This window comes from Arachis duranensis, chromosome 5, assembly GCF_000817695.3.
Source record: "Arachis duranensis cultivar V14167 chromosome 5, aradu.V14167.gnm2.J7QH, whole genome shotgun sequence".
In the NCBI taxonomy this organism is placed as follows: Eukaryota; Viridiplantae; Streptophyta; class Magnoliopsida; order Fabales; family Fabaceae; genus Arachis; species Arachis duranensis.
The window spans coordinates 5492393-5506739 of record NC_029776.3 but is presented as its reverse complement, the minus strand read 5'-3'; the positions used below and the strand labels follow the sequence as shown (position 1 = coordinate 5506739).

At 29.8% G+C, this 14347-nt stretch overlaps 1 protein-coding gene across 1 annotated transcript; it reads left to right on the top strand.

Moving 5' to 3' along the window:
• The first annotated feature begins 8586 nt into the window (after positions 1 to 8586).
• Positions 8587 to 9868, top strand: LOC107487589 (AT-hook motif nuclear-localized protein 23). The gene has a single exon (XM_016108252.3). It carries the CDS (start codon positions 8705 to 8707, stop codon positions 9581 to 9583), a length of 879 nt encoding a protein of 292 aa, XP_015963738.1. The 5' UTR covers positions 8587 to 8704; the 3' UTR covers positions 9584 to 9868.
• Positions 9869 to 14347: the final 4479 nt, after the last annotated feature.

Sequence of the window (14347 nt, the reverse complement as noted above, 5' to 3'; positions counted from 1 at the left end):
ATGTAATTAAAAATATATATTTAAAAATGTTTATCATAATAAATAATTAAAAATGTTGTTCATAAAGCATGCATTAAACATATATGTTTCTTGTAAGTATTTCTCTCCTTCCACGTTTATTAACAAAAATGTTAAAAAATATATTTTTTATTTATCGTAAAAATAATTAAATAATACTAAATATAATAAATATATAATTATAAATACTACATGTATAAAATTATAAATATTAACTTAAATAAAATAATTTTAAATTATTATCTTTCTATAATAACTTTCTCTTATATGTAAAAAAATTAACTACTAAATTAACTATTGATATAAAATATATATTAAAATATAAAATATACATTAAAAATAAATTTAATAATATATATATTTGTATATAATTATATGATAATTAATTTAATGACTATTTTTTTATATATGTGTTCATAATATTTTTATAAATAAAATCCCACCATATGCACCAATTTAGTAGTAGTAAGTTAATTAGTACAACCAGAATATAAGAGATAATCTGTAATGCTATTATGTTCTCATTCATATCTTATTAATGAGTTAGCCATTTGAATTTTTATTTATTATTAATTTGATGATATTATAAATTTATTTTTAATATTTCTCCATTTGCATTATTGGTAGGACATGTTATTCTATGAATTAATTAAATTTTATGAAAGAGATACATGTGCACATATACAGCCCCAACAAGTTCTGTTCTGTTCTGTTTGTGAGCTCTGAAATGGCTAGAATATATCATGGTAGGAACATGACAAAGGTGAGGAGTGCCACAATCATAATAATGAGACATGGCTAAAATATTTATGACTTTGCCAAAATTAAAGGAAATATAAACAATTTATGGGGCTTTGACACTTGGCGTAGATGAGTACGTTAAACTCTAGTTATAATAAAAAATTAAAAACAAACCAAACCCCTTTACGATTTATGGTTAGAGGGAATTATAGTTTATATATATAACGCATGCCATCTTTTAATCATAATATATATATCTCTAGTGTGTTATTAGTGTTAAAAGTTCTAAAATAAAAAATATCTTTTCGGTGTTGATTTTGGACCAAATTAAAGCTGCACAGAATGCGAAAGATATATATAAATTAAAGCAGGCTAACATGCACACTATATTATATCAAATTAAATATTCAATCCTCTTAACATTTTTAATTATTCATTAACTGTTGTTATATATGAAAAAAAAATACTATAGGGTCACTAAAATTTATTATTTTTAGTTAATAATTAGTTAATAATATTTAAAGATATAAATTAAAAGTATATTATTAAATTATTAAATTAAAAAAATTAAATTAATGGCTAAAAATATTAGACAAAAATAATAAATTTTATTAAATCTTAATATTTTCTCTTTAAAAACCGAAATGTTGTCATCTAATAAGAGAACACATAACTAAATCTCACTTAACTTGTAAAATATAGAAGGCTTGAATACAAAATTACAAGTAATATAAAATCCTAGCTAGTAACTATTAATTTATATTCTATAGAAGCTCAAACAATACCACCTTGTGAGCCGACACACCAACCTCGGAATTAAATATTTATTGGTTGATAATAAAAAAAATGATATATGCATCATTTTTTATATATATTTTTATATACTTTTATTTTAATATTAAAATAATTGATAAAAATAAAATATTTGTCTTTTATATTATTATAAATATAAAAAAAATACACAAAAAGTAATACCTAGATCGTTTGTCAATAATAAATAGGTAAATATCAATTATTCAACTATACTATATATATACTAAAATCAACTATTAAATTTAATTATTAATATANCAATGTTTGATTGAATTTATTATTTAAAAATAATAATAAATACATAACTATTTCTAACCATAAATAATTCAAACGCTGATAAAATTAATTATAAAAAAAATTAAACAAATATTATATCCATAAAAAATTGATATGTTTGACAAAAGTAATCCGTCATTAAATTTTAAGTTTATTCTATTAATAATTTTTTTTAAAATTTTCCAAAAAACTCTTTTTATCATCTTCTCCATCCTAACCCCTCCAATCTAACCTCTTTTAAAATCAGAATCAACTCTAATAACCCTTATCCCTCACCTAATAAATTACCTTCCTCATCCATTCTCGCCCAATTCAACCTTACTCACTCAATCATAATGACAAGCTCATCTTTTAGTAACACTATCTTCAATCACCTCCAACTCCCCATATCGTTGCTGCTGTATCTACTTCTTCTCGCTAGCATCGTCATCTCGTCGTGACCATTGGATTACTTTGTCTATATAGCTATAACTATAATTGCAACAATTTTTATTTTTTTATTTTTTGAATTTGAGTCTAAATTTTTATGGAGGTGCGGAGCCTAAGACGAGGATGGAGCAGAAGCATAGATGGATGTGTGGGAGGTCACGGTAAAGTAAAGATTGAGAATGAAGGAAAATGAATATTCTAAAGAACAAGAGAAAAATTTCAACCTTTTTAACTTTTAATGATCATAAGTTCATAACAATGAAGAATCTTATTGATTTATCATAACATTTTCATTTTGTCCAAACAATTTTACATATAATTGTTAAAAAGCCACAAATTTTAAAGGTTGAGAGGAAATACCGTTAATTTCTGCAAAACAAACTTTTGCAAATCCATAAAAATAAAAGGTAATTAAGAAAACTACAAAGAACAATACCCAACTATTTGGTCACAATAAAAGGTGATTTTTCTGCTGTGTTATGTTATTTTGATGATGTTGCTAGTGATGTTAGTAGTAAAGGTGTTGATAGAAGAGGATTCTGGTGATTTAATGTAACACTCTTATTTTTAACCTCTCATTATTGTACTAAAAATTTAGTTGTTATTTACCTTTAATTTTTTAATTTGATATTATATTTATTTAATATTAAGTTTTGTGAATATGAATCGAATATTTAATTATAAATCTTACATTCAACCCGTCTCATAAAAATTTTTGTCCTCAAAAATTAAAATAATATATAAAATATTACATAATTTTAATACATTACTTTTAAATACTTTAGAAAAGTAAAAAATTTTGGCATATACATAAATTTTCAAATACCAGATAAATCATATAAAGAAATTTTTTTGAATCCATATAAGGAAGTATATGCTAAATAAAAAGTGATCTCATAAAAAATTCAAAGGATGATTGGAGAACAGAATTAGACAAGAAAAGAGTCAATTCAAAACTTTTTCAATCCAGAACAAGAACTCTAGAAATAGATTGTAAGGAATGATGCATCACACCATAACAAGCTCAGTTTACGTCAAAGAATTACACAGATCACATAGAGAAATTCAAGGTCAGGAACTATAATATCAAAAATTGAAGAGATAATCAAGAATATGGTCAGATCTCGATATACATTAGGCATGAAGCAAAAGCATCAAATTACATGATTAGCTTAGTTTGAATCATAACTTTTAAAGTTCAGACCGCTCAAGATTTAAGGATCATGTACTGCACAAAATTAGGTTCAAGATAAGATCAATAAGCACTGAATTTATGAAGAAGAGTATAATCAATGATAAAGATGGATATTTTTGAAAAACGCAAGCACACTCTCAAGAATACAATCAAGTAAAATTATGGACGAATAATAAAATATGGTCGGAGAATAGTCAAATCATGGTTCAAGAAAGGAATCTGAGTCAAGAAACTTCAATAAAAGTAGTAAAGAAGAATTGATATGCCAACTTAAGCGACACAAACAAAAATTCAAAAGTCGAAATCAAGCACGAAAAGTGAACTCTAGCATTCCTGAACCACGTAACTCGCATTACCCATTACTTATCAATTTCAATTTATCTATAATAACCTATTAACTTCTCCGTACACATAAATCATCAACATTAAGTTGGCTAGACTTAAAATCAACAGATATGGGATGGTAAGCTAACAGTGTTAATTAATAGACAGTCATATACATAAAGTTCTAATTCTTGTTATCTGGACAAGACTTACAACATGACAGACACTCAAAGTATGCAATGAAGCATAGTCAGTTCATTTTTAAGATTCTAATCAAAATGAACTACTCTAATACCGTAATGTAACACCCTTACTTTTAACACTGCATGATTGTACTAAAAATTCAAACGCTACTTACTTTTAATCCGTTAATTTGATACTATATTTATTTAATATTGACCCTTTGCGAATATGAATCAAATCTTTAATTATGAAAACAAAAAGTTTTTACTGAATAAATATATTAAAATTAACTTATAATAAGATTTTTTAAAAATTTTGGATCTTACAATTTAGAGTTTTCAAAACGGAGGGTTGGTGGTTTTAATTGTTGTTGAACATGGTAAGAGGTTGAAGATTATGACATAGGTAAGGTGTTTTTTAACATAGTTAATGCAATTAGTTTTGTCTAACAGAATTAATCTTTTATGAGTATAATATTAGTTTAATTTTTTTATAGTCACTTTTGTTAATATTCAAATTTTTTTTAGCAAAAAATTATTATGTGCTCATAATAATAATAGTAATAATATTAATAGTAATAATACATGCGATATGATAGTATAATAAAAATATATAATTTTGATATATTATTATTGTAAAATAATTTACATATATATTTGCACAACAAAAACTAATTACTTTTTATTTTGACAGCTTGAATCATTATTAAAAAGTAGATATAATTAGAGGATGGAGTAAAATATATATTATACATGAATCAAAATTAAATATTATAATAGGGCAAGTCATTTAAATAAAATGATTGGAATCCAAATTTACTATATTACAATTTTTTAAAATAGCATACGTCATTGCAACATTTTTATATTTATATAAATTGCTACAGCGTGTAGTAGTTTTTAAATTGAACATAATCTGCTATAAGCATCCATGGTTTACGTAAAAAAGTGAGCTAGATAGAAATTACTAGAGGTTGTAGCAGTTTTTGAAGGAAATGATATTCTATATAAGCCATTGCTTGCTATAGCAGTTTATGAAAAAATATTATGTTACTCAATCCGTAACACACTGTAGCGGTTTTATGTATAGGTGAATTCTCTATATATACCCGTGAAAGGCAATTGGAAAGAAGTAGAGTGTCATTTTTACATATGGATAGTGAAAAAAATTTTCTAGCTCTAGTGTATTGCTTTGAAAAAATTCAGAAAAGTAAAAGATACGGTGTTAAGTTTTTGAATAGGAAACTGTTGAGTGTCTTTATCCGGTCATCAAATATCTTGCCAGAGCTAAAGATAAGTATATTACAAAAGTTGGAAGGTGTGTGAGACAAAGTGGGTGACAAGATTGTTTTACAATATCTCTATTACTGTTGTGTCAACCGGTGTGAAGTATATATGATACATTTATCACAGGGTCCGATGAAGATATGCACGTCTTGTTTCATTGTATGCAAAGTTTTCTGGAAATTAGATTACACGAGTTGTTTGCCAAGTTAAAAGATGGTATCAATAGTTCTGGGGCATCAGCCCCGAATCTTCAATCGGTTACGTGCGTCGTTGTGCCTGGACTGTGAGGGCTCTCAGCCACATGGATAGTTCAATGTGCTCATGCCCACTTCCTACAATCCGGCCTGAACCTTTGGGTAGGCTGGGGGGTGCTTCAACCTTGATACCTGTGGTTGCATCTGCTTGTCCGTTGGTTGATCCTCCATGTATTGTAGTTGGGATGGCTAGTTTACTTCGTCTGATTCTTAATTTTATAGTTGAGGGTGGACCGGATCGAGTTGAAAATGCGATGCGAGATGATGATTCGGATGAAGAGCCCATTGACATTGTTGGGGACAGTGACAAGGATACTCTAAGAAATTTACCTACACATCATGAACCATCGAGTTTCGGTACACAACAACATCCTCCACATTTTTCAATCTTGAACTTGGAAGCCATCGGCCAACAGCTGGACGTAGATCCTTCTTTTGGGAGTCAAGGACTGCATGATGTTGAGTACAGGGTGATAGAGTCAGATCATCTTAAATACCATGGGAGATGTAAGTAGTTTTGTAAAGATTGCACGTGGTTGATTCGCATTACACTATGGCAACGAAAGTGTACTTGGGAGGTTAGAAGGTACAACGGACCTCACACTTGCTTGGCTACCTTGATTTCATGCGATCACCGGCAACTTGATTGTCATGTCATTTGTGCGAGGATCTTTTCATTGGTTAGAGATGATGCCGCGATTACGATAAAGGTGTTGCAGCAAGCTACAGAAGCAACCTATGGATTCAGGCCTAGCGATAGGAAAGTCTGGATGGCGAAGTAAAAGGCAATAGCACAAATCTATGGAGATTGGGAAGAGTCTTATGGCGAGTTGCTTCGATGGATCTTTGGTGTGCAATCCATCATGGAGGGAACCATTACTCTGTTGAAGACTTCTCCAATTAGAGTTGTTGATCAAGTTGATGAATCCTCTACCTTATACTTTTATCGTCTCTTATTGACTTCTCCTCCTTGTATTGAGTCTTTTTAACACTGCAAGCCACTGGTCGACATCGATACTACTCACTTGTATGGCAAGTATGGAAGTACTTTGTTCCTGACTTTCACGCAAGATGGAAACTCGAATATCTTGCCAATTGCGTTTGCACTTTTGGAAGGAAAAAATGCAAAGTCCTGGAACAGTATCCTCACTCACATCGGCTAGTAGCACTCTAAACGTCTCGTGGAACCATGTGAAGTGGACTGTCATCTGCTTGACCTTATTTGGCGGTGGCAGCTCGTCGAATAATTCCTGAAACCACTCCCAAGCTGGTCTGCCATCCTCCATAAAATTTTCAAAGTCAGTGAGGCACCTACTAACAGCTTTTCCATCGATGGGCAACCCCATTTGATGCACGACATCTTGCAGCATGATGGTGCACTCTCTGAACGGCATGTGAAAAATGTACGTCTCAAGACGCCACCTCTCAATGAATGCGCTGACCATAGGCTCATCCAACCAGAACCAACGACTGTTCAGCCTGGACAGGTGGTACAAACCAGCCCTCTCCAAATAAGGTATGATCCTTTCATGCATGGGTATATTCTGTTGCCTTCGAATGCTGTAAATAGTATACACCTACTCGACTGCATCATGTGATAAAAATAACTACACTGTAATTATAATCAAATACTTTCAAGCCTAAACTATAAATTATTACTACAAATGTCCTAATTTGGTGCAATAACTACGTAACTGTTATCTATCCAATCCTTTAGAAGTGAAAATAAGAAACATAAAAATTTCAATATATTAAAACATAATCAATAAATTACTGATAATTCTAATATATACATTAATCACATATTTAATATATATGACTGTCTAAATAATAAAATAGAATGAATGCTAATGTATTTTAGAATAAGTTACAAATTCATCAGTTTTGAATCTTAAATCTTAAATTTTAAATACTAAATTATAAATTTTAAATTTTATATTCTAGTTCCTATATTCTAAATACTAGATTTTATATTCTAAACTCTAATACTAAAAAAAACAAATTAACTTTTTCATTAATGTCTCTGACAACGTGGGTAACGCTGTTGAGTTAGTACAAGCAGTCTTTGTCCACCATGGTCCCACTTAAATATACACGCTCCAAAAAAACTCAAATCCAGTCTCCTCCTTTCTTTCTCACAATTTTTTTCTCTTTAACCAAATTCCCTTCCCACCCCAAATGAAGGATCCGTCGGTGGCTATCGCGATTTTATAATCAGCCTTCATGTAAATCGCGACATCTTCTAATAATTTATGGCCGCCGTTGTTTTTTTCATAAATTGCTATAGACAACAACGATTTATGTAATCTGTATTTCTTTTAGAAATTGTTACAGTTTTTAACAGTTTTTATCCAACTCGTTTGTTCATGTAGATCGCAGATGTCTGTAATGAATTATGTTCAATTTAAAAATTACTACAGTACTACACCGTGTAGCGGTTTATATAGATAAAAAAAAAGTATACGTATCAAATTTTACAAAATTATAATATGGTAAAATTGAATTTCAATAATTTTATTTAAGTAAGTCGTCCTTTATATAAATTTAAAAATTTAGGATCGCGTAGTAGGCACGCTCCGGGATCATGAGTGATCAAATGTTTCAACCTATTATATTTTTATTCAATTTGTGTCCTTCGAAGAAGAAAGCTTATTAAAACATTCATTTCCCCAACCAATTATTATTTGAATAATAAAGTTTTGTTTGGCCAAACAAATGACTGCGTCTTAGTGTTTGTCTCCTCCTTCAACTCTCTCCTCCTCCGTCTTCTTCTTCATTCCTTTTTCTCTCTGTGCACTCCATCCATCATACCCTCCTCTCTCCTTTGTTTTTGAACCCTCTCTATCTCTCTCTCTTCTCTCTTCTCCATTTCTCTCTTCTCTCATCTTTCTATACATAAACTTAAACTAGAAGCATTTATCTCATCCAATATTACATACACACACTACTTCCCTTATTTTAAAGGCAAGGGGGGAAAAAGAACAGTTTTTATAAGGGAGAAATTTATTCAATTCACTCCTACTTCAATTCCATCCTAAATTATTAATTATTAATAATATAATATACATCAAATCAAATACTATATATATATTAAAAAGTTTTTACTAGTTTTGAGTTAATATATAATTCATTCTAATAATAATAAAAATAAATCTCTCTTTCTCTCTCTTGGGTTTGATGTGTCTATGGCTGGTTTGGATTTAGGAACAGCTTCACGCTTCGTTCAAAACCTGCACAGACCAGAATTCAACCTGCATCACAACCATCATCATCAACAACATCATCATCATCATCATCACCAACAAGATTCTGAAGAAGACGCCAACAACAACCACCAAGATCACTATGAGGATGATGCTCCCCACGACCACACGGGTTTGGACCTCGCAACGGCCTCCGCGGGGGATGTCGTCGCACGCCGTCCTAGGGGTAGGCCGCCGGGATCCAAGAACAAGCCCAAGCCGCCGGTCATCATAACCAGGGAGAGCGCCAACACGCTCAGAGCACACATCCTCGAGGTAGCCAGCGGCTGCGACGTCTTTGACAGCGTCGCCACCTACGCCCGCCGCCGCCAGCGCGGGATCTGCATCCTCAGTGGCAGCGGCACCGTCAATAACGTCACCATCAGGCAACCAGCCGCCGCCGGAGCAGTAGTCACGCTCCACGGCAGGTTCGAGATATTGTCCCTCTCCGGCTCGTTCCTTCCGCCGCCGGCTCCCCCCGGCGCCACCAGCCTAAGCATATACCTCGCCGGAGGGCAGGGACAGGTGGTCGGAGGGAGTGTGGTTGGGGAGTTGATCGCGGCGGGGCCGGTGATTGTGATCGCTTCTTCGTTCACGAACGTGGCTTATGAGAGGTTGCCTTTGGACGAAGATGAACAGCAGCTTCCAGGTGGCGGCGGCGGTCAGGGTTCCGGTGGTGGTGGTGGTAATAGTCCGTTTGGTGACCCGTCCTCAGGGCTTCCTTTCTTTAATTTGCCGGTGAATATGCCGAATAATGTTCAGTTGCCATCAGCAGTGGATGGGTTTTCACGTCCGCCACCACCACCACCACCACCATTTTAATTTGATTACTATTGCACTCTTAATCTAATTAATGTGGATATTCAAAGTGTTGATCCAGCAATTTTTGCAACTGCGCGCCCCTTCATCATCATCATGTGTATGCCTTTCTTGAATTTGAGGTCAGCAAAATCAAATCGTGGACTACTACATATATATATTTGTTCTTCTTCTTCTTCTTCTTGTTCTTGTAGTGTGGTTTATTCAGTGAGTCATGTCATGTGTACTTTTTTTTTATCACTTGTTTTAATTACTTTGTTATATGAATTAATTAGTGTTTGTCTCAAATGTTTTTTATTTCAACTTTCAGAACTTTAGCTTGCCACTGAACTATATTTATAGTATGTTAGTGTTCTGTAATGTTGAGGGAATCGATTGTGGTTCTTCGTCCCCCTTCCTTTCTTTCTCTTTTTTAACTTCAAATTTAGTCTCTAATTAATTACTATCAGCTTTTGTATTTCATAATACTCATATCCACTGGTGCCTTCTATTTTATATACCTACATATCCCTAATTAAGGAGGATACATATTTGATTTAAATATAACAAACATTAGCGGTCTTAAGATAATTCCGGCGTTGAATAATGTATATTAATAAACCGCACATACATATAGCTTGGCATAAGATCAAATATATAGCAGGTTTCTTCCGTATAGGAACTTCAAGTTGGTGATAAACAAGAATATAATATAATCATCATGTAATTACATATAACACATTATCAATTTTTCGTCAATAAATCTTTATTAATTTTCCGCATGTTCACTGCCACACTCTATATTTTAGTTTGGATTATTAAGCCTATTCTTGATAAGCTTTCCCCACTGCAATAATATATCTATAGAGAGAAATGATATATATAAATAAATAAGCCTTTACCAACTCAAAAGGCTAACTTAAATATATGCCATGCATCATCAAGCTAAGCTTTCCTGTCATTTTTGTTTAATTTGTGGCTGCATCCATGGAAGTCAAAATTTGTGAACCCAAAATCTGATGATAGTTTATTTTAGAATTCTTTTGATTGTTTTTATGAGACCTAAGCGTTTCATAATTATGTAAAAGAAAGAAATTAAGGAAATGTATGCTTTTTTTTTTACTTAAAATTACTTATCTTAAAAGTTTAAAACAATAAAATGAGATAAATATATAATTATATTTTTAGGACATATTTTTATATAAAAGTCTCTTTAGAATTGATATAAATTTTGTATAAATTTGGAATTCTAAATTTTTTTGTCATAAAAATATGAGTAAATACTCTTTTTAATTTATGATTATTTATTCGAAAAAAATAACATCTTTTCTATAATTCAAAAACTTTTAAGTAGTCTTCAAGTAATTAGTCTAAGTAGTTTTTGTAAATAAGTACCTGTTGAAGTGTTAAGGATCGGTTAGTCCAATAACAAAAACTATTTAGACCAATTAATTGTATAGTTGGAGACTGATTAAGAATTTTTGAATTATAAAAAAATATTTTTGACCTTTTGACAAAATAGTTAGAAATTATAAAAGACATTTATTCTAAAAATATTAAAGAGAAAGTTTTGGAGGTTAGCACTTTTATTAAAATTTGGCCAATATTTAATCAACAAAAGAAAAATGAGTAATTTCATATTATTGGACTCACACCGTTTAAAATACTATTGATGATTAATTGATAACTACAAATCACAAAAACTACTGACCCTAACACTCTTCAATACTAATACTATTTTATAAATTGTTTGTTCAAAAAATTTAAACTAATAAAAAAAACTAACACAATAATACTTCTTAGCCTAAGACTTGGACCAAAACTGCTGTCATTGAAATCAAATTAAACCCCAAAAAAATGCAATCATAATGAACAAACATAGTTAGGCAACGAACTATAAGTCAAATGGTGTAAGTTTTTCATTTTTATTTAGAAATTTAAAATTCGAATCTCGCTCTTAATTTTAGAAAAAAAAACAAGTATAGCTATTTGGCTAATCCACTTGCTTAATTAGTATTATTAATATTATCTCAAATAAAAAATGTTGTTAAAAACGCTTTCTAACTCTACCAAGATAATTAATTACAATTAACAATATTATATAACTAGTAAATATTATCATTTTAAATTAATACGTAATCAATAATAATTTATATTTATATTTATATTTAAAAAAATTTACACACATGAGATACACAATTTATATTTGTATTTATTAGAATTTATATAAATAAATCAACATAATTTATACCCACATCTGCTAAAAATAATAGTCCAAAATTATTAAAATCTGCTTACTCCTAACACTTTCTGAATTATAAATTGTGAAATCGATTGCGTACAACCTACCAAGTTCCCCTTTGTTTGCCGGAATAGCACTCATCTTATTACAACTAAGTTTTGAGAAGCATGGAGGGTCTAATTTCGAAGTTCAACGACTCATGAATTATATATATGTTTTAGATAAGCAAATAATTATATACGAGTAGGCAGCTAGGTTTCCGGCGCCCAAAGGATTTTAATATAGCAAACATGTAATGTCAACTTTTAGTTATTCCCCACTATATTATTATTTTATATTTATATGCTAAGTGGGTTGCATATTTCTCTAATGGACAAAGTGCTGGGTTTGCAACCATAGTAGCTAGGGAAACCGTACTACACTTTGATCAAACAAGCCCTTCTTTCTTTCTTTATATCGTATCCTCCCCCTCAAATGCATTTGATTCCATAAAGCACTTAGCTTCGAGAATATGTTGCCAAAATAAATTAGTTTTCCCCCCTCCAACCAATGATCTTTGGTTACTATTACGTACCTTATTAGATGGTTATAAACATCTAAGATGTTTTCTGATCTCAGTATTATTTGAAAATGGAGTACTAGCTAGCTAGTTCAAGTGAAAAAGCAAGTGACACTTGAAGAATTTTAATACTAGTTTCTTTGGATATGACACTTAATTAATACTTTAGTAGTTTTGTAGAATATTTAAAATTATATATATCTTGTTGCTATTTTAGCTGCATTTTTAATGTTTAGATCTGAGCATTATTGAATGATTGTGTTTTAAAAATCTCTGACTTTATTAATTTAAACAAAACTAAGAATCTCTAGTGACGATCAAGTAATTAATAAGGTATAGCTAGCATAAATATATAGATTCTCTTTGACAATCAATTAGTAAAGTATATATGTTACTTTTGTTTTTGAGTTAGCTGAAATTGAGTATTGTGTTTGATAATTAGAATTTAAAATTAAAATTTTAAAAGATAGAGATTGAAATTTTAACAATATTTTTTTAAAAAAATTATTTTATTTAATTTTTTAAATTTTAAATTTATCTTTTAGTTTTTATATTTATCTTAAATCAAATATGATACTAAAATATATTTATTTTAATACATTTTACATCAATATATATAGTACAAAAACTTAATTTAGTCTTTGTGTCTTATTCTTAGACTTGGTTTGATAAAATTTTTCGAAGAGATATTTGTACTTTTCAAAAGTACAAACACCTAATTTTGTATTTGGTAAATCAAAAAATTCATGTATTTGTACTTGCAGTTTTTAAAGGTTAGGAGTGTTTTTAAAAGCATCTAAAAAAAAACTTTTTAAAGTTGACTTGTGTTTATCAAATTAAAAAGTTTAATATAATTTCATATATTAATTAATATCTAAATTTTAAAAACTATTTTAAAAGCATTTATTATCTATTATAGTATTTTTATATTTTAAAAATTATTTTACTAAATACATTTGTTGTTGTTTGTACTTATTAAAAATTATTTTTAATTTAATTTACCAAACAAAAATATTACAACTTTTAAAAAATTAATTTCTAAAAATTAACTTTTATAAACTACTTTTAAAAAATAAAACCTTTACTAAACTAATATTAGCCTTTCTTCCAAATGTAGCGATAATAATAAAAGACATTCTCTTACGTACTACCAATATAAAATTTCTTCCAAATTTGAAGAGTGAGACAATAATCGCCTCTAGTATTAATTTACATTAAGCTGGTGAGAAATTTATTGATTCAAGAACTAGTCCCCATAAAAAAAAAGAATTATATATAGATTTATCTTGAGGGAACCTATTCAAGTCTTCATAATTATTTACTAGTGAAGGTTTTAACACATAGTTGATGAGAACATATATGAAACATGGTACACGACACCTGAAGGGGTTGTTGGGAAGGAAGATTCCAACTCCATCCCGAACATAAATTATTAGTGCAAGTTTGGTTAATTAATAATTAAGTTTTTTTTTTTTAAATATAAAAAGAAGAAGATAAAATAGTAGTCTTGAATAAAAGAATCAAACTGAGACTTAGTCGTGTGTGGAATTTATTAATTTAATACCATTTTATCCGAATGCTTGCACCCATTTGATTCTAAGATGTCACCTTTTCAAATATAATATACCACAAGATAGAGCAGTTGAATTTTATACTTAATTTCAAACAGAAAACTTATTAGTTTTGTGTTCAATTTAATTAAATTAATTATACTAGGTATATATTATAATAAACATCTCATGTTATAAAAAATTAATTTTGGATTCATCAAGGTTCGAATTTTTGACCTTCCGGATCTAGAATTCTAATATCATGTCCTGAAACCACTTATTCCAAAAGTATAATTTGATAGGATAATGTAACACTAATAATTATATCTCTAATACTTTCTAAACCTTTATTGTACATATTGTACGCTTAGATCATTAGTTCTCTATACTTTCTTTATTTATTAAAATAGAATATATATCATAAGATAAAGTATATA